Raw genomic sequence first — 20,748 nt, forward strand, 5'->3', positions numbered from 1 at the left:
ACAGTTCCTTTAGTCCCCTTTCATGTATTGGGGAAGTTTTTAAAACTGATGTGACCAATTTCTCTTATATGATCTTTGTTTGTGACTGTGTGATACTGCTATTCTTTTTTTTCCTTCTATTTAGAAAATGAGGGTGTGGAAATCAGTGTTGGTTTAAGGAAGTATTTAGTTTGAGAAGTTCTGTGCCACATACCTTTGTATTTGACCTTTATTTGTTCTGTGGCTTTATACTAGATTACTCTGACCACATTAATCCAACACCGAGGAGTGCTAAATAGTGTATAAATCCTTTATTGGGGTAGGAGTTTTATTTCATTAATGTTGTTTGTGGCCCTATGTGTGGACTGACTTATACACATGCATTGATGATACATATATTAATGTTTAAGGGAAAAGCTTTCTGTGTCAAGAAATTCTGTTAAACCTTTCTCAGTAGGTTGTGAGCCTCTTGTGTTTTTTGCTTTCTTTTTTTAATTAAGGATTTTCTGTCTTTTTTTTTTTCAGTCATTTTATGCAAGTTTTAATTTTTAATATTCACTGTCCGTCTTTATTTTTTTAAGCATTTTAAGAAACAGAAGAGGTTGATTCCTGAAAGAACAGTTTGGAAGTACTTTGTTCAGCTTTGCAGTGCCTTGGAACATATGCATTCTCGTCGTGTTATGCATAGAGGTAATACAGGATCAAAGATGATTTGTCCTTACTAAACCTTTGACTATGTGAGAATTAAGCTGGTTGGAATCAGTTTTGACAGCTGACACAATGTGTGTTTCTGTAAGGCTTTATAAGTAATAGAAAAGTGAGAGAAGTTTGAGGTTGTACGTTTGTTGTGGTAGTCATTTGTTTGATAGCAAGTTTTTCCAGATAAGCAATAGTTCTGGAAGTGATGGATACCCTGCCATTGCTACTTCATTTTTCTGGCTCTTATTTTCTGTCCTGTTCTTTTTCTTCTGTATTTGCCCATTGTCTTGCCCAAGTGTTGTTACCTGCCTTCTTGCACAGATCTGTCAATCCATTCTTTACACCTCTTGCACCTGGTTGTCCTAAGAGCATCTGCTCCTGCTCTGCCTACTTGTGATGTACAGCTCTTCTCCTAGTCCCTTCTCTGTTGGATTATGTGCAGGTGTGAGCATTTTCTCCACTTCTCTGCTCCTTTCCATTATTTTCAATCTCTGTGTCAATACTGTGTCCCAACAACCGTTGGAGGTGCCAGCTGTCCCTGTCAGGTGCTAAATTTCCATGGCCCATTTTAAACCTCAGTGCTACTGTCCCCTCTGGATGTGGTCTTCATTTCACTCCTAACTCTTGAGTCAAAGAAAACAGATCACAGTATAGCTTCTTCTCAGATCTACTATTTTTTTTTTCCTTTTTGAAATCCCCCTGGTTATGGATTGTGAGTTGTGTGTGAGCTGTGTCTTTTTGGGTTCAGGTGAAATTACCTGTCCTAGGTTGGTGGCTCCTTGTGCTGGGGTGTGGGTCACTGCCTGATAAACAGTCCCCTGATGTCTGCTGAGCTCTGTCATTTGCAGCTAGAAATGTTGCACTCTTCAGCAGATCACCATTGATACCTCTGCCCCTGCAAATGGCTTTCCCTTGTGATTCTTTTTTTTCCCCTTTGTACAGATGCCTGCAAGTGCAAATGGTACAAAGAGGACATAAAATACAGATCCTTTCCATAGGGTACAAGTATCTTCCTTTAATGCTTTTATAACTAAATTAGTTAATTTCTGTATATCTTAGCTCAAAACAAAAAGATTTAAGTTCCTTAAACTGAAATACTAAGTTCAAAGCTTCTGGCAAACCTTTGCCAAATCTATTGGTTCTATGGTTACGCACCAAAAGCAATGACAATTAAAGCTATTTTTAAGTTGAGCTGTGTCCATGTTGGATTATTACAGAAAGGGTTATCCAAACTCCCAAAACTAGGTCAGATGGCAGCAGAACATAATTGCTTCTGTCTTCCTCTAAAGCTTAAAAGGTTTTTTAACTTTTTACTGGAAACCTGAAAATGCTGGTGTTTGAAGGGTTATTAACCATTCCTTTTACTGTGCCTGTATCTTACGCAAACTGTAATCCCCTCTTATCAAAGTGAACTGATTTCTGTAAGTTTAGAGCCAGGGTGCATTGCTCTTCAGCAGAGTAAGAGCTAAACTCCCTTGCCAAACAAATAACAGGTCAGTTTATTTAGAAGACTAACGAGGTAGGTACCTTGTTAGAAATCAGAATAAAAGTCTCTGGTGTTGTCTCTAAGGGCTTGGATTAAAACTTGAACTGGATATTGCTTGTGAAAAATAACTGTCTGGGGTATGCATCATTATTTTTCTTTGTTTCTACTTGATTTGCCCAATTCTCTTGACGAGTTCACATAACCATTCTCCTGAGTAAACTTGCTTTTTTTTTTTTTTTTTTTATGCCTGCTCTTACAGAGAATCAGTTGTCTATTCCAAATAAGTAACGTTATGCCACTGTGGGTAATTTGATCAGCAAAAGTGATGAAAAATGTTTTACAGTTCTTGAAAACATTCTTGGGCTGTTACTTATGGCATAGCAAAAGAGGTTCTCTAGTTCTAATGTAAGTCCTTCTATGTAGCCTTGTATAAAGTAGTAGTGAACTCCCCTGTATATGCTGCTGGAATTTGAGTGTGTGGTTTTTTTGTTTGCTTGTTTTTTAAAAAAAAATACTTTCCATGGCTCTTGGTTTTCTTTGCTTGAGTGAAGTTCTACATTGCAGGTCCATTCTTTCTGAATAGCACTGTCAAATCTTACCAATATTAGCTGTAAATAAAATCCTCTTTTGGTCTGTTATTAATAGAACAGTAACTTTTCTTGCAACATCACTGTGACTCTTACAGTTTTAAATTTGTTCTTCTTTCAGATATAAAGCCAGCAAATGTGTTCATTACAGCTACAGGAGTAGTAAAGCTTGGAGACCTTGGACTTGGTCGATTTTTCAGCTCCAAAACCACAGCTGCACATTCTTTAGGTAAGCTTTCTCTGTGATACAGGTGTTGGACAGGTAGAGGTTTTTACATGGTGGAAATACTGTGCCCACTCAGGAGGAGGAAGAAAAGGGTTAGGACCAGCTAAAGCTCTTCCTAAGTAGTAATAAAACCATGGTGCTAAAGGTGCTCTTAATAAAAAAATGGTCAGCACCATGGACAAATACAGAAAAGCTGTAACACGGAGGCATGCATTACTTTCAGCATACTTGGGGTATTTTCCCTCCTTTGGATAACTTAATGCACATTTCTACCTCTTAACAAGTCTTTAAGACAATAGTGTTTCCTAGAAATGCCAGGAAAAAATAAGGTGGTAATATGGACGCATTTTTAAAAAATTGACTTGAACTTCAGTCAGTGTTGGAAGGAATCTAGTAATTCTGTGTGCCTGCATGAGTAGCACTAACGACCTGTTGGTTACGTGGTTTCAAAGGGCTCTCAGAGGAGCTTCCTTTTTTTAAGGTGATATTTCTCGATATAAACTAAGGTAGGTGAGGGGAGTTCAGAACTGGGGTTTGTGAGCCATAAAGACTTTAAAAACAAAACCCCCAAAACAAACAACAAAAACAATACCCAGATAGCTTTTTTTTTTTTCCAGTCTTGTTTTTATAAGTTTTCTGAAATGCTCAGTTTGTTTTTTGCTAGCTTACAAAACTAGCAATGTATTATCTATATCCAAACAAAATATTCATGTCATTTACATCTTTTGAGTAGCATGTGGAGACTAGGATGATTAAGAAGCTTTTAAAGAAGAAAAATTAAATATTTGGCATATATTTTAAGTTTTAAAGTAGGTAATGGATAAATGACAGAATCTAAGAGGATCTCTGTAGAAGGGAAAAGCCTTGTAAATAGAATAACATGTTCTTTAAAGAGAAATGTAGGAATTAGTGTTCATAATACTGTTAAGTTGGGTTTTTGTAGATAAGGAAAAATTCTTTTCCCTCACTGAAGTGTCTGTGTTTGGTGGTTGCTGAATTCCAGCTTGTTTGTTGATTGCATGTTTGTCATGTTTGTGCCACATTTTTGGTGTGAGTGATACATGTGTTCATGGCCAAAAATACAGTATTTTGAACAGGCAGTTTTTGACACTACCCTTGCTTCCCTGTCCTCCAAGAAGCCTTTGGTCACTCTTTTGTGCCTTCCAGTTTTTAGCATGTTGGGTGCACACTGGTAAAGTCAAACCCATGGATAACTGCTGAGGTGTTAATGGGAACCCCAGACACAGAGTGCAGTCTTGCATTAAGGACAGTGAGGAGGAGTGGAGAGCCCTGGCTGGAAATGTGCTTGGGTTCCACGCTGAGCATCAGTCAGATGTGGCACTGAACATCTGATACTGTCACAGGGAGCAGTGTGTCACCTGAAGTGCTGCTGTCCACGCTGCCCTTGTCAGCCAGCGGCCATCTCTGGCAGCGCTGTGGAGAGGCTGCGTTGGGTTCTTGTTGGTGCATTCTGCTACTGCCTGCAGATGGAAGGAGGGTGGGAGGGAGCTGTAAACCCTAATGTGAGGATGAGGAGCTCATGAATAAAGCAGAAGTCAGCAGTGAGGGCGGGAGAGTAGACTTGTGTTCTGAGGCACAAGTCAGGAAGTTAAAGAGGAGCAGGCTGCCTCAACCCTGGATTATTTTGGCTCATGGCAGGGGAATGGTTGTGAAGGCTGAGCTGGAAATTTAAGAAAGCTGAAGACTTAGCCAGAGTTAAAAACAGTGTAAAACCCCCGAGCCCTTTATAGCTCATCTTTTACAGATCCAAGAGTCCTCCAGAGAGGGAGGGGAGGATGGCAGCTTTGTTTCTTATGTTGGTTGCTGTGTCTTGGTAGACGAGTTATTTTTTATTTTCTTTTTTCCCATCTCCTCTTTTCCCATTTCCCCCTTAATTATGACCTAATGTCAGAATTCAGCCTAGAAAAAAGGTTTGTGTCAGCTGTTAACTTAGGCTGCAGGGGAGGCAGTGACTTTCTGATTTATCATGTCACTAGCAGAGACCACTTCTTAAATTAATTTCTTCTGCAGTTTCTGATGCTGATTTTCTTGAAATTTCTTTCAAAGTTGTATCTTTTTATGATTCCATAAACCTTTGGTGCATGTAACCTAGTAAATTACAAACATATGTGTAGCAATTTATACTTGTTTACAGGCTTTATAAAAATTTCAGTAGCAAACTAGATTCAGGCTTTCAGAGATAAAGAAATGTACTAAAATTTTAATTAGCTACAGCTTCTAACTGCTAATTATGAATAATACTGATTTAATTAGAATATTTACTGATCGTCCATTTTAAACAAATGAAAAAACTGCACTGGACAGGGTTTGTTCATGTTCTTAACTCTTTCTATACAGCTTTATCAAGAAGTAGAATTTTGTATTGTCATGTCTATATCTTTTTGGAAATGGAAAACCTTTCTTACAAAAGTGCAAAGGAAACAGTCATTTGGTATTGTTGATTTGATACAAACTTGACAAAATTTCTTGTTTTCAGAAGACTTTATATTAGAAAATATGATCCAACAAAGGGTTCTTATTCCTTTCCCTGGAACTGTTAGGGTTTTCTTGCTGTTGTTGTTTTAATGGCTGAATGCCAGTCCTTTTTCTCCTTGGTGAAATGGCAATTCTAAGGCCATGGATATGTGCATTTTTTTCTTTGTTAGCCCTTCAGGGGATGTAAAGATAAATCCAACTTTCCATATTTCAGTTATAAAAAGAATCCCTTGAGTTCTGTGCTGTGGCTGTGCTGTAAGGCTGCACAGTGTGCTGTCCAGACAGGCACTGCCACCAGCATGGGGATACCTTCTTGTAGGGCAAAGGAGCAGATCTGCAATCTTCTTAAAATGCTTGAATGCAGAGAATCATCTGCATGGAATTCTGGTCTTCTGTGTTTTGACAACTGTCATTTCCATGATACTGCTGTCCCCAGCACAGACTGTACTGTGTGAGGGGTTTGACTATAAACTCACGTAGGTTGTGGAGAATAAAATACCTTGTGAAAATGTGTGCAAATCCTCTCCTCTCCTCTTATGTATGGGTCTCTAACCCAGCAGCGTGTGAGCTGAGGTGGTGGTTTGCAGCACCGTTCTGTGAATAGAATAAACTCCACTTAGGTACTGTACACTGAGGGTGCAGGATCTGAGAGTGGTTGGGTAAGGCTGGCAGGGAAATCTGCAGTTGAGTCATTGCAGTCATCAAAGAAGCTGTGTTAAAATAGCTCTTGTATTTTATGTACAGAAACATGAGCTCTCTTACAGTAGTTTGAAAGCTGAAGAGAAGTCATTGTGTTGTTATAAAATAACACAAGATATTTATAGATTGACTTCTGTAGAAGGGCTGTTTGCACATTGTGGGCTAGGTTGCAGAATCACTTTGGATAAGTGCAGTATTTCGGGTCCTATATCTAAAGATGAGCCCTTGACTTAGAAATCTCTTGTAGCTGTGTTAAATAAGTACAAACCCCTGAGCATTATAGAATCATTAGGGTTGGAAAGGACCTCCAAGCTGCTTATTTGTGATGTGGTCTGTCTGCAGCATCCACATTCATATTGTTAAGCACATTGTGTTGAACTCTGTATTAGGAAATTGCTGTGATCTCATGGACACTGAGTCATACATAAACTGTGTCTTTTGATTACTTAAATTTGGCCTTTTTAGCTCTCTTCCTGAACTCTGATAGTTATGTATTCCAATGCATGAAATGTCAATTTAGATTTAACATTTACCAGGCAGGTTTTTCTCCCAGCCTAAAAATGCTTGATAGCTTTTAGAGCTAGTAACTATTTTAGAGCTAGTAACTGTATTAGAGCTATTGAACTGTATTTCATTCCACTCCTTGATGCACTTGTTTAACTTGGATGCATTGTGAGTTACATGTTTATCCAGGTAATAAGGTGGACTGTTTGTATCATAACTCCTTTCTGCGTAGTGGATTATTTGCCTCTGATCCTTCAAATACTTCCTGCTTCCTGCTCTGTATTAACCACCATTTCCATTGTGTCCATTCCCTCTGCCAGTAACAGGAAGCTTTCATAAAGACTCAATACTTTCTGGATCTATAGCATCTCTAAAGGGAGGGAGCTCCAGAGCAGCAGCAGATTCTGAGGAGATGCTGTATTTGACCCAGGCCATTTTCAGGGAGTTCACTGTTCAGACTTGCAGGTTATCACAGATCTGCAAATGCAGTGAGCAGAATGCTGAAGTTCCCAATTTTGTTCTTAAAAACATAGGCACCTCAATGATTTAGCTCTTTTTCTTTTATTATCCCACTTCTGTGTTTTCAGATGAGTAAAGGTAGCCAGGAAGTTGCATATCTCTGTACTAGTGGGATGCTGTATTTCACTTACCAGAACAAAAGATCCAGGAAGGAAATACAGCATATAATCACTCTGGTAGTTGCTTGCCAGCAGCACAGCTATGTCCTGAGATTGCTCACAGCGATAAAGGATCATTGCAATGCTTTCAGTAGTTCCTGAATGTCAGAATAATGAATCTTTTTAGTGTCAAGTTCTGTTAAAAACAGTTTACAAGTAATAATGATGTCTGAATCTTCAGGTTGTTTGTGTGATTCCATGAGTAATATAACTAATTTCCATTCCTTTCACTAGTTGGTCATTGGGGGCTCAGGTTGTATTGCAGTGAAGGTGTTAAATTAGGCTAAACGCTGTAAAATGGTAACATTTGTTCTTGCTTTTCACTATCATCAATCTTTCACAGTCATATCAGACGCCTAATGTATCAGCAGGCTTCCCAGAGCTACTGGTTAAAATTACCTTTGCTTTTGGTAGACTATGAACCTTCAAACCTCAGTGTTTTCAGCTGCCCCCTGTGGATTCTGTGAAGCCTCTTTCTGGCACATTACTCACTGCCAGCCACTTGTGTGATATCTCAGAGCAGCAGAGGCACTGCTGCTGTAGCCAGTGAACAACTACATTACTGTTAAACTTACTTCTGTTAGATAAATTCTGCCAGCAAAGCATCAGAATACACTAAACCAGTGCTTTAATTAAGGGATGCAAAATGCAGCTGAAATTTTTCAGAGATGTCCAAGCTCACAAGTCCTTGGGGTGTTAAAAAAAATTCAAGAGGGAAATAAAACAGTAAGGGTAATAAAAATATGAAACCTGTGTCATTCCAAATACTGTTTATTTGCAGTTCCTAATCCTAAGATATCTGTCATTAAGTGCCCATTAAAGTACTGATGTTGATACACTGGAAAACAGAGTTGCTTCTGAATATTTTGGTAGTTATTTTGGTCTTGTGGTCTACCTGTCTGCTTGGCTATTGTTTCACAGGAAAAACTGTTGTGGGTGAATGCAAATACCCTATGAGAGAAAATGTCTCTCACAGTACTCTCGAGTTGCCTTTCCCCAGCCTTTCTCCTTTAAAGCTGTTACCATGTGCAGCCTCAGTTCAGAGCTGTACTGATTGCTCAGCCCAGCGCTGAGGGGCAGGGGCTGTGGCACTCTCTGCTTTCCCAGAGCTGGAAATCTCCTCCAAATGTTTAGGGGGCCAGATCCATTATTGGAGGATACCACATGGGGACCTCTGTCTTTGCCTGTCTGTTACAGAAGCAGTTTATAGGGGTTTTCAACGTTGTCTGCCAGGGAGCAGATCAGGTGAAATTCTGGGTTACCAGCAGCAGTGGCCTGACCTGACATAGGTGGTTCTGGGTTTTGCTATCTGAGCTGTGCCTTTCAAGTAGGAAAGTAATTCTTCCTCCTCCTTACTGCCTAAGAATTCATGAGAGTTTGACATGCAGCATTCCTTAGAGGTAGGGCACATTGTCAAAACAAAACCCTTAACTTTGGGAAATTATTAGAGTAAAATTACCTGTCTGATTACTTAAAGCTATTTAACCTGATTATTCAGGTTAAATAACTTTTAAGTACTTCTATATTCACTGTATCTCAGTTTCCAGTATTCATGCAGAGATCAATTCTGAATCAGCCTCTTCTATTCAGAAGAGCAGAAGTTAAACCAGATCCTTGTCTTACAATAATGTGTGAGGTTCATATTACAAATTACAAAAATGAGAAATTGCTGATTTTAATCACTGGTGGTGTTGCAAGATGTTTGGTTTCAAAATAAAATCAGCTTGAATTGACAGAAATCAGCTGTTTTTCATCATTGGGATTCAGTGCTTAAGAAAATATTCAAACAAAATTGAAGTAAAAATCTGTATAAATCTGTGACTTTTTTTTGCTGTTAGGCAGTCATTTTGGGGGACACAGGGAGAAAGTTCAGGAACGATGCACTAAAATTGCCACTGCCATTATTTTCCGTAACTTCTTTTTCTTATTGCTCTGTCATATATGAACCCAGCACTCAGATACTTCTTTGTAATGACACTTTTTTTAGAGCTGAAACATCTCTCAGTATTGTGACACAGATGGATAGAGCTTGATTAAAATCAAGGGGAGAGGTGTTCCAGGGTATCCAGTATAAATTTACTCTGGGACAGTCCTAACAAATGCTGCTTTTCAAGAGCAGACATTTCCAGAGCCCATAGCTCTTAGACAGGATTAATCTGGAGCAGGCACAGGTTTCAGCTATTCAAAGAAGCTGTGTTTATTAGTTTCAAAAGCAGCTTTTTCAGGTTTTATCTGTTCTCAAAGGAAGAACAGACAACTTGCAAAACAAAAAATTCAGCCCATGGAAGAGGATTTCTAGCTGTTGTTCCTAGCTACAGTGATAACAGTTTGGAAAAGTAGCAGGGATGTGTGTGTAGTCCCTTGGTTCTCTTCAGGAGAAAAAAATTACTTAATGAGGTTCCTTAAAAGCAAAATTTTGAAGTATTCTACAACTGCATCGTTCTGGTAATGAGGTATGAGTAGTGAAAATAAAGCTGCATTGGATGAAATAGATACCTAATTAATGTATTTCTGTCACACTGAAGTGTCGTAAGTATCAGTTGAAATTTTACGTGTAGCAAAATGAGAAATAGAAGATGAAAAATATTTTTCAACCAGGAAAACTAATTTTACTACTGCATAACAACAAAGTTTCATTCAAAAATACTTGTGTGTTTTTTTGCAGTTGGTACACCTTATTATATGTCTCCAGAGAGAATACATGAAAATGGTTACAACTTCAAGTCTGACATCTGGTCTCTAGGCTGTCTGCTGTATGAGGTAATAGTGATATATACAGTGAACTTAATAACACTCTTGCACTTTCCCCTTCCCCTGCCCCCCCTCACCCTTACATAACTTCAGCATGTGAAATACTTTTATTTGTGTTTTACTTGAGACTTGCCTTGACTGGGCTTGCTACAAAGATTTTACAGCAATTTCTTGAAGATTGGGCATGACTGAAGGATTAATAAATGAATAATAGCAAGCACATGTAAAATTGTTCTAGGTTTTTTCATGGCCTTTGCTGATTGTATGATTTTGTTAATAAATGCATTGAGAAGTAGTAGGACTGACTTGAATATGTAAGTGATGCTTTTAAATACTGCAGTATAGTTATTTTAATACAAATTCCTTATTTTTATAAATTCTTGAAGTAAAATGATAAAAAAGGTTTACTGTACTTATTGCTACTAACTTGGATGAACTCTCAAGATAATAACTTCTGTTGCACGCACATGTAGTTTTTCTCCTCTTCTCCTGGGGTGGTTAAACTGCAATTGTTTAGTTTCTGTGTTGCTACAGTCAAGATTGGTGAGTGACACATGATTTTAAATAATACTATATTCTGAGAAAATAAAGAGACAGGGCAAATTGAAAGTGAGGGAAATGAAAGTGTGAAGAACAGGTAGGCTTCTAAGACAAGTCTTCCAAGTTCTTTGCGTATCATTTCTTGATCAGAAGAATAAACACTTGTGTTGAATCATGCTGGGAAAAAAAAAATTCTTCCATCAGCAGTGGCAGTGAAGTCTTCCCAGTCATGTTCCAGGTAGAAACCAATAAACCCAAGTCACTTTTTGTTTACCTACAAGCCACCTGCCTCAGTGGGTCAGCAGAACACATTTAACACTTACTCTGCAGTATCAGCACCTCCTTGTTTATTTTAGGATTTTATAGAAGACATTGGCAGCCTGTGAAGGTTGGATGTTACTGCTAGGTGAATCATCTCCAGTAATATTTTCTTACTTTCCATCACTGACATGTTGCTTTGAATATTCAAAGGCCAAATAGCTATATTGCAAGGCTGCAGTTGCAGATCTGTGTGTAGCTGTTGCTTCTAAATCCTGGGGATCATTCAAGGTATGAAGTCCAGGTGACAGCAAGTATTTAGAAGTTTGAACCCTGAGCTAAAACTTAATCCTGTGTTGGGATTCCCCAATATTGACCTTGGCAGCTGCCTTGAATTTCAGTGCTCTGCTTTACACACTTGTGCAAGCCCTAAGGTAGCATAAAGGTAGATGAGCATTTCTCAGTATTACTATTTTTTTGCCCCTCATTGATTTGCTTGAGGATTTTTTAAATCTGGAAACAAACAAAACCTTTGAATTACCATTATATAAAATCCCCATGGTTTAAGGCTAGTTTTTCTTTTATGTTATGTGAAATTAAATTGCTGAATATAAATCAGTAGTACTTGTCCAAAGATTTTTTTTTTTAAGCTTGCTGCATTAATGCTGGTAGAGTATATTAAGCACCTATGTGAATATTACACTTTTCTTTGATGTGTTAGATAATTCCAAAATATCTAAATACCTCAGTTCCACTGATCACCTCAGCATCATGAAATACCATTCTCCTTTGATTTATTTTAGAGGTTTTACCAGGATGCTATTTAAGTTGATATGGAATAATGTTTGTTTTCCTTATTGCAAGAATAAAATAATTATTAGGACCCTTGCTGTTGATATATATATATTATATAGCTACAAAATGTGGCACTGTCTTCAACTGTAGCTTCTAATTTTTTTAGAAGTGCGTTTAGTTGATTCTGCAATGTACCAGGTGTTTATGGTGGGTTTTTTTGTTTTGGAAGTTTATCTTGAGCGTTGATCTGTAATTTTGAAATTTCAGGTATAGCAAATTCAAAATAAATGCTCAGCATTTTTCTTACCATTACTATTTTTTCTTAATTATTTGAAAGTGGTTACTTAATGTTCTTTAAGACTTGGGCGGAGTAATGAATGGTATTTTTTTTCATCTGTGCAGTTTTGTGCTGGGTGTCTTTCTGTTATTTGTCTATTGCCTGCATTTTAGCATATTTTATTACGTTGATTTCATGGTGATGTGTGTTCATATGTACTCTGGATTGTCTCCAGCTTAATTGGAGAAAAGCTGTGGCAAGTTGATCACATCTCAGTAAATGCTTAATTGCATCTAAACTCTTCGGTTATGGTTTAATTTAAGTTTTAACTAACTTGCTATAATGTATGTTATTTTAAAAAATTATTATTTCTACTGCATATTACAGTCTGCTATTCAATGCTAACTGTGTGGCCAGTAAGATTTTGCAGAAGCATGTTTTAAAGTCTGAATTTTTTAGAGCCCCAGGTATTTTCTGAAACCTCAAAAACACTACCAGTGGAGTTTTAATTGATATGCAACAAAGTAGACTTTACTAATTAAAATCAAGATGCTGTGCTTTTGCTACATGGACCTTTACATGGAAAAGTAGGTCTTACACATTTCCTTTTATTGTTCAGCGTAGCAATTGCATCCTTACAGGGTTGTAGGTTGGTGGCTTACAGTTCAAAAAAAAAAAAAAAAAAAAAAAGAAAGGGAAAAAAAAAAGAGAGAGAGCGAGCTGCCACCAGCCCTGAAGACAGACAGTGGGCTTTCGTCCCTCAGACACCCCCAGAATACTAATCAGCAAAGTCAGACCCTGGAGGTCAGGGAGCAAGTCAATCATTCTAGCGATCGTCTCAGTGTGGAGGATCAAATTAGCCTGAAAAATTCAGCTGCTGGGAGGAGAGGGCGAGCAGCTGTCAGGGGCAGCAGCGAGATGCACTAATGAACCAGATGAATAGTGCAAAAGCTTGAAAATAAAAACAGGACAGTTGACATTTTTCATCTGTCAAAGCAGGAGATGCATGAAAATATAGTATTCCTGTTTTAACTCCTTAGGGGACATTCAGAATTTTTTTAACACTCGGTAGCATTCAAACAAAAGTACTTTTTAATGAACACCTAGAGTACGGAAATGAGTATCTGTGCATTTATTTAGAATTTCTGCCTGCATACAGACCCTGCAGTTGATTTTTCTTTTTTTTTTTTTCTTCTTTCCTTTTTTTGGTCTTTAGCTTGCATTTTTAACATTCTTTTTAAGGTAAGAGACAATGCCACGTAAATACAAAAATTAACATTATTTTAGCAATACAGATTGGGAGGAGTGTAGGATGGAACTGTAGCATCATATTTGTTTTGGGAGCTTGAAAATTTTTTATTCTTACTTGAAGGTAATATGAAAAAGTACTGAACCATTTGAGAGCAAGTTAATGATACATAAAATAAATGTAAGGGTATTTTGGTAATTTTCTTCATACATTTCCCCCAGTGATATTGATGCTTAGACATGAAAGAGTTAAGCTGCTATCTGGAAGACCACAAGACAGATGAGAGCCATTTTCAGCTTGTCCTGTCCCTGCTGAAGCTCACTGAGTAGCACAGCATGGACTAGCGTGTTTCACACACACTCTGCCTGTCTGGGGAATGTACACATTGTCCTTCCAAAATCAAACTTATTAGCACATGTAGAAAAGGGTGACTGACTTTGGGGCAGCTCCACACTCAGAGCAGCATTCGTGCTGCTGCAGTTAAAAGATTTCATAGGCTTTGAACAGAATGGAGAGATTTTAAATGAATTTTAAAGTTTCTAATCCAGCTAGCCATTATATTTATTTCTGCCTTAAATGGGAAGTTGTAATATTGTCTGGAAATAAAGGGTAGATTTATTAATGTTGGTTTTAAGCTAATCAATTATATAAGTGCTCTGCAACAGATTTTTTTTGGTTTTGTATTGTAATTGTAGATTATAGCCATAGGTGCCAGTTCTGTGCTTGTGATGGAAGTGTGGGGATTTTTTTTTTTAAGTGTTTTTGAATAACATCCTGAATTACAAAGTTTTTGGGTCTGAGATTCTAGAAGTATAGATGATAGCTTTTTCTTGCTTTCAGAACCCCCAACTATATTGAAGTCTATTGTCACGGCTGTGGAAGGTTACAAAATCTGCTACTATTATCTAATGTTATCTACACAATGCCTTGCTTTAGGTTAGATAATGTTTTCCTATAAGTTACATGTTTTCTTCCAAAAGGTCTTCAGAGGAAAAGTACAGTTTTGGATTTTTTTTGGCTTCCCTTGTGGTGCAAGGACCCTCCACACTCAGCAATATTGTAAACTACTGAATTTCCCTTCATAGTCTGTTAATACAACTGAATTTCCCCTCATAGTCTGTTAATACAACCAATTCAGATATTGCAATGTAAGGATTGTGGCAGCTATGGTTGTATGACATAGAACAAGTACATACAGTGGTTACGAGAATAGTTTTGGAACTTCTGTTATTAGCACTGCAAAGCTCCCTCTAAGCAGAGCATTGAGAGTCACTAAGAATCACTTTTGATTTGTTAGTATTACAGATTTTGTGACAAAATAGCTTTACTTAAAAACGCAAAAGAAAACTGTACATTTTCTTAAACAGATGGCTGCACTGCAGAGTCCCTTTTATGGTGATAAAATGAACTTGTACTCCCTGTGCAAGAAGATAGAACAGTGTGACTACCCACCTCTCCCTTCAGATCACTATTCAGAGGAAGTAAGTAATTTTCCTTTTCATGGGCTGGATCCCCAGTTTATGTAAGCTGGCACGCTTCCAGGGAAGTAAATGAACTTGTGTGATTTTATGTTATTTGCAGATTATGCCTATAAGTGTTTGCTTGTTGAACTTACTCAAATGTTCCTGTCAAAACAAGTCTCTCATGATTTATATTTGAGGGTATTAATGATGGAAACGTCATACTGTTAGATTCTCAATTTCATTGAGCTTCCTTGCAAGTATGACAAAATGCTTTCCCAGAATGCACAATGATATGTTCCACATGCCAGGATGGGATAGAGTCTTACATCTATAGTGTGTTTTTCTAAAAGCACAACTATACAAGTTTATGTTGCTCAGTAAATTAGTGCTCTGGCCTGTTCCTCTAGGGGCCTGCATTAAAACAGATATAATGTAACTCAGTAATAAAAATGAATTGTTCAGTTCCCATTTGTCTACATTATAAAACTGGGATGTGCTGTTCAGTACAATTGAACAGCAGTTCTTTTGCAAGAAGGAGTGGTTCTTGACAAGACTAAGAGTAAATTTCAGAGAAATAATATAACAATAATAATAATTCAGAGACATAATATAATTGAATATGAACAATATACTCCTGCATGTCGCAGCAGTGTTTGTTTTAAGCAGAGAGCTAACGGTTCTTACTGTCGTTAGTGCATTTAAGGGGGAGTACTTGCTTTTATGAGGTCTAAAATGAAAAGAAACTAAACAAAATAAATACTTTTCTTAGTGTAACAGAATGAGAAAATAGAAATGCTTGCTTGTTAATATTCTGAGATGCCAGTTTTGAAATACTTTCCCACTTTGAGAAGAACAGGGCTAACTGATAGAAGCTGTAAACCAAAGAACAGGTATTAGTAACCAATTCTAATTGAATTCAGACTACATGAATTAAAGATTACTTTGAAAACGCAAAAATATACAAGCACTGAAATACTTCTAATAAACATAAAACATTATACAATTTCATTTATAGACTAGGGGTTGTAATTCTGAACCTTAAATTTTCTTGCATCCAAAGACAGTGATTGGACTATTAATAAAAGATTACTGCTCAGTGTTTTGTTTTGTATTTAAAGTGACAATTTTTCCCCTTTTATGAAACAAACTGGACTTAAAAAGATAATGCGGTGACATTACAAAGGCTAAAATAATGATCTATTGTGTAATTTATACACTGTACCTCTTTTGTGGGTTTGCTGATTAGTCATTTTACCTTGGCCATTTTTAATTATTATTTATTGTAGACTCTAAATATGGCAGTTCATATAACCAGCTTCAGAACTGGAGGCCTAGAAATACAGTAGGGTGTGAACAATAATGCAAAATGATAGCGAGAATGTCAGGGGCCGTTCTTTGTTGTGTCATTCATGCTGTCTTCCTTTTTCCATGAAGCGCATGAATATTTCACATATCTGCATCCTCATCCTCTATTCTTCTTGACTAATTTTCAGACTGTCTGAATTTGCATTTCACATGGTAGCTGATTAGGAGATGCCGAATGCAGCAGCGAAGCCTCAGCAGGCGGTTTCCATGGTGACCTTCAGCAGGATTTTAATGATGATACCACTAGTGGTTCGTTGAAGTTGGCCTGCCTGCAGGGCTACTTCGCTGCAGCTAAGTGTGAAGTTGGAGATGTGGATTCCCAGCCAAGGGGCAAATATCAAAGTCTGGCCCAGATAGAAGGTCTTAGAGTTTGGGTGGGGAGAGACATTCCAGCTTTTCCTTATATCTGTATAGGTTTTTTGTTTTGCAAACCACATGCAAACCACAACGTGCTACTTCCTATTTATTTCAAAGCAGACATGTACTTCTGCACCTTGGATAAACCAGTTATCTGCAAAATACACGTAAGTTATTTTAAAGATAATGAGAGAATCAGAGCTATTATAGGTATTAAGATAGGTAAGAAAGCAGTTTCTTAAAAGAAGCCATCAGTTATGGAAACTGTAATGGGAATATTTTTTATGTTCTGCTCTGAAGACTTGTGTCTTCACTAAGGTACGTGGAAAACATACATTGACCATTTTTAGCTTGTATGAAAAAATACTGTGCTGGCATGAGCTGTAAAAAAGAGAAACAAGTGTTATCTGTCATATTAGGATACTGTCCTAAATGTTTCACCTGTACTGGAAATATAGATGTCAAACCTTTAACCAGGTCAGAAGGACACTCAGTGAGCAGTAAAGATCAGGGCTCACTGAAGAGTAAAACCCACTTCATTTTTTTATGAAAAAGAATTTTCTGAAACAAAAACCTCACGGAGTGTTGCTCTGTGCATCCTCTAATATAGGAGTGTAAGTACTTTCATTATGAATTACAAGACAAGTACTTTTTCAAGAAAATTTTTTAAGTAAATTTTAGTGAGTTTTAAGTTGTGACATTTTTTCTAAGTTTTGAAACCTCTGTAGCAGTAACATGTTAGTAATTGTGTCACATCTGCGTCATCAGAGAACAGTGTGACAAAGATGCACCTTTAGATGGACAGATGGGTAATATTTTTAAAAACCTTTGATTAGAAATTGTAATAATCTGAGATGCATTTTCACAAACTATTGCTTTAGTGGTAGACAAGAACCAAGATTTTCAAATGCTTGGTAACTTTGGATATCTCAATTTTTTAATATCCCTTAAAAACATCTGGTATTCAGAGTGAGTACTCAGCATTTACTGAAAGCTGTTCTGCTTTAGGGAATTCAAAGCTGGGGCTCCCTTGCCACCTCCAATCAATACTCTTAAAGTCATGTCAGCTAATAGCAGTATCACATTGCTTTCATGATGAAGTTTTAAAATCTTCCCTTTGATTGAGGTGCATTTCTTCTAAAGTCCATTGCCAACCTCCAACCCAGATGTGAAAGCAGAAGGAGCCAGCAGGTCCACAGTGGTAGTGTTAGTTGCCAGCAGGTCTTGAGAAAAGCACTCAGAAAAGGCTTCAAGAAGGTCTTCTAGTCAGAGTAAGAATGGTTTTGTGGGTGGTTTTTTTTATCCAAAATTCCCTATATGAAAATTTCTCTGTTTCAGCTGGCTAACAATGCAAAGCACTTGCCTGTAATATTTCTGTCTTTCCCCCCTCCTCCTGACTTGAGTGATAATTATTTATTTCATAGCTGAAAAACCTGCTAATGTTAAAGGAAGTATGTCCCACTGCTCCAGTGTCAGGCTAAGCTCCAGGCTAAAGACAGTCACTGTGCTAAGTGCACAGAGGAGGTTAAGAACAATAAGCAGACAAAGAAGTTTGCAGCTTGGGGATGCAACAGGAGGTCCCTCTGGCTCAGTCATGAGTCTGCTCTGCCTCTTGGCCAGTCTGTGCCAGGTAGTAAAAAATTATTTCTATCTCTAATGATAGTCTGATTTTAGAATCCCAGTGCCTCTTCCCGTGACACTGGTGAGCTTTTCTGATACACTGGAAATTTTATTGGTACTAGAGGGGCTGACAGATGGATTTCAGGTTTACTGAAATGAATATTCCTGTAGGAGTAAAGGATTAGTGCTATCACCAAGTATTAGCTTCCAGTGTGGTCCCTCCCAGTTTCAGTCCTGGAAGAATGTCTTCCCGTGTAACTCTTAATCCTGTTCAGCAGAATCAGTTCACCTTCTTCCAAGGTTTTGCTGTTCAGTTACAAGGCTCAAGAGAGTGCAGCAATTTTGAAATTACTCAGCAATCTGCACTATTGTTGTGTAGTGTCCCAGGCATAGTCAGCTCAGTGTTCCTGCCTTACCTGTGAGATTCTGCACCTGCCAAGGAAGGAAAGGCACAGAGATACTGCAGTAACTGCAGTAACCACCATTTAAAGAGGTCTGTGACAAGGCTTCTCAAGTGCTTCACAGGTCAATTTCTTGAAGATCTGTTTCTGCTGCTCTACAAACAGTAAAGTATTGATAAACAGCTAGTAAAAAAAGGAGAAAGAATACTCTGCTTCCCCTCTGATGCTGACTTTGTAGATTTCAACCCTTCAAGGTCCTTTATGAAGACTATTCACTGTATGCAGTTCTGTTGAACAGATGGAAGTCTTCACAGAGAAAGATAAATGTACACATTCAGGATTAGATGTATTTTGCAGATAAATTACACCTGTATTCTCTTCACAAAATGTTTGCTTATTTGACTGTAATTTCAGGCTTGATGGTGTTGGATGTTCTTCAGTCTTCCCTGTTTTCTGTGCAGGCTGTTTGAAGTGTTGCATGGCAAGCTGCTCATCTCTGCTTATCCTGTGCCTCCTGCTTCCCCTGTGTCCCACCTGCTTCTTCTGCAGGCTACTGTTTTGCTTGCATGTTTGTATTACATGCTGGCAATTATTATTTCTTACAGTAGCTAATGATTTCCAGCATTCTATTCTTCAAATGTTTGGGATTTATTGCAGGCTAATAGTTTTTATTGTCACTGGCATTGTATTTTATTTATTGATGGCCAGAAGCAATATGATGGCTTTTATAACTCCATTAGTCAGAATATACTTAATGTATTTAAGATTCAAATAGCAAGTCTGGTAAAGATTATTTTGATTTAATGTGTTTCTTTTCAATCCAGCAATCTGACCACTATCTTCAGAATTATCTCACTTTTAAATATTGAGCTTTTCTTGCTTTAAAATGGGATGTCTAATGGCATTGTTTTTTATATTGTTTAGTAGAAAAAATCTGTATGTCATGTACAGTTTATCTGCAAGGGCAAATGGACAGAGCTTTATATAGTGGTATGCAGGGCTTCTTCCTTAACTTCAGGAATTCTTATTCCCATGCATTTAAATTAATCTTCTGAAAAGTGAAAGGAGTATAATTATAATTTAAAATCCTTCTTGTTCTTTTTATAAAAAGCAGGAAGGAATCTCTCCGATGGCAGGTTTGAAGAGGCAGCCTATGTTACTTTTGAATAATGAGGATGATGAGGTCGTTCTGTGTTAGTTGCAGTAATGACAGATTCTTTTCAATAATCCTACCTCGTAGTACTGGCTGGGAGACAAAACCAAATTTGATATATTGCCATAGAAGACTAGATCACAATGTGTTTGTTGGAGTGTCTTCCCCCTCCCTCCTTACCTGTCCCCAGTGCTATAAGGAGGTCCAGGAGGATTTGGCAAAGCTACTTTGGAAGATCTTCAGAGTTGGTTGTTTTTGCAAAGCATGGTAAACGTTTTAGTAAGTTGATATGGAAGAGGTATGTTCCACATTGAAAAATGCTTAGGAGATGCACACAATTTAAAATAGATGCCCTATCAGAAGGTTATCCATACAATATATTAAGTTCTAATGTCATAAATTCTTAGGCATATCAGTGGAAGGAGAAAAGCCTGCAACTGTCTGTCAGTTTGTGAAGGCAAAGAAAAGTATCCAGGTGATGTGGAAGCTCTTTGTTGTTGATGCTGAATATGTGCATTAAGAACATCCAGTAGGTTATGGTGTTTCTGGAAACATGGGGTTTTCTGGTCATAGTGATTTGGTTTTTACCAGGTAGAGGCTTTTGTGAGCATATTTGTTAATTATGTGCTTCTTTACATAAAGAACACTATAAACAATCTAATCCTAACATATTGGGATGTAGGCCAAAGCTTATTTATTCCAGTATCATGTCCTCAGCAGTGGACAAGTGGAGTAACATGGCCAGCACAATGTGGTACTTCCCCAAAATACTTTCCCAGCTTCCAGTTTTAATTTCAGATATTTCCTCAAGGGTGGAGTCCTTATAACAGATAACCCTCAGTGGGTTTAATTTGTTCCGTGGCTGAATGAATATGTGTGTATTGGTAGCTCCTGGCAGCAGGAGGTTCTGGGGGTTAACTGTGTGTTAGATGGAGCACCACTGCCTTTTGTTTCTTGGCACCTGTCAGGCAGAAATGCCATTTATTGCTGGCTAACTCCTGTATCGGGACTGAATGAGCAAAGCAGCCCTCGTTTACCTTTGCTCTGTGCTCCTTTCAGTCTTCTGGGCTTTGCAGGCACAGCTCTCCAGAAACTGGGGGAAGTGTCTATAAATTATGTGGGATTGGACTAAATGCATGTCTAAAGTTGTATGTTGAAAGGATTAG

General features: G+C 37.8%; 1 protein-coding gene across 3 annotated transcripts in view; it reads left to right on the top strand.

The window, feature by feature from the left end:
- Positions 1–20,748, top strand: part of NEK7 (NIMA related kinase 7) — a 70,106-nt gene that overhangs the window by 41,447 nt on the left and 7,911 nt on the right. For 2 of the 3 annotated variants that reach the window (XM_082287070.1, XM_082287069.1), the window contains 4 exons: positions 561–669; positions 2,873–2,980; positions 10,019–10,113; positions 14,591–14,704. In XM_082287070.1, coding sequence (XP_082143196.1) covers positions 561–669; positions 2,873–2,980; positions 10,019–10,113; positions 14,591–14,704 — 426 coding nt within the window. Of the gene's footprint in view, positions 1–560; positions 670–2,872; positions 2,981–10,018; positions 10,114–13,190; positions 13,217–14,590; positions 14,705–20,748 lie in introns of all 3 variants that reach the window. The other variant, XR_014226649.1, reaches the window with a different exon arrangement.

Source organism: Coloeus monedula, assembly GCF_965178545.1.
Source record: "Coloeus monedula genome assembly, chromosome: 9".
In the NCBI taxonomy this organism is placed as follows: Eukaryota; Metazoa; Chordata; class Aves; order Passeriformes; family Corvidae; genus Coloeus; species Coloeus monedula.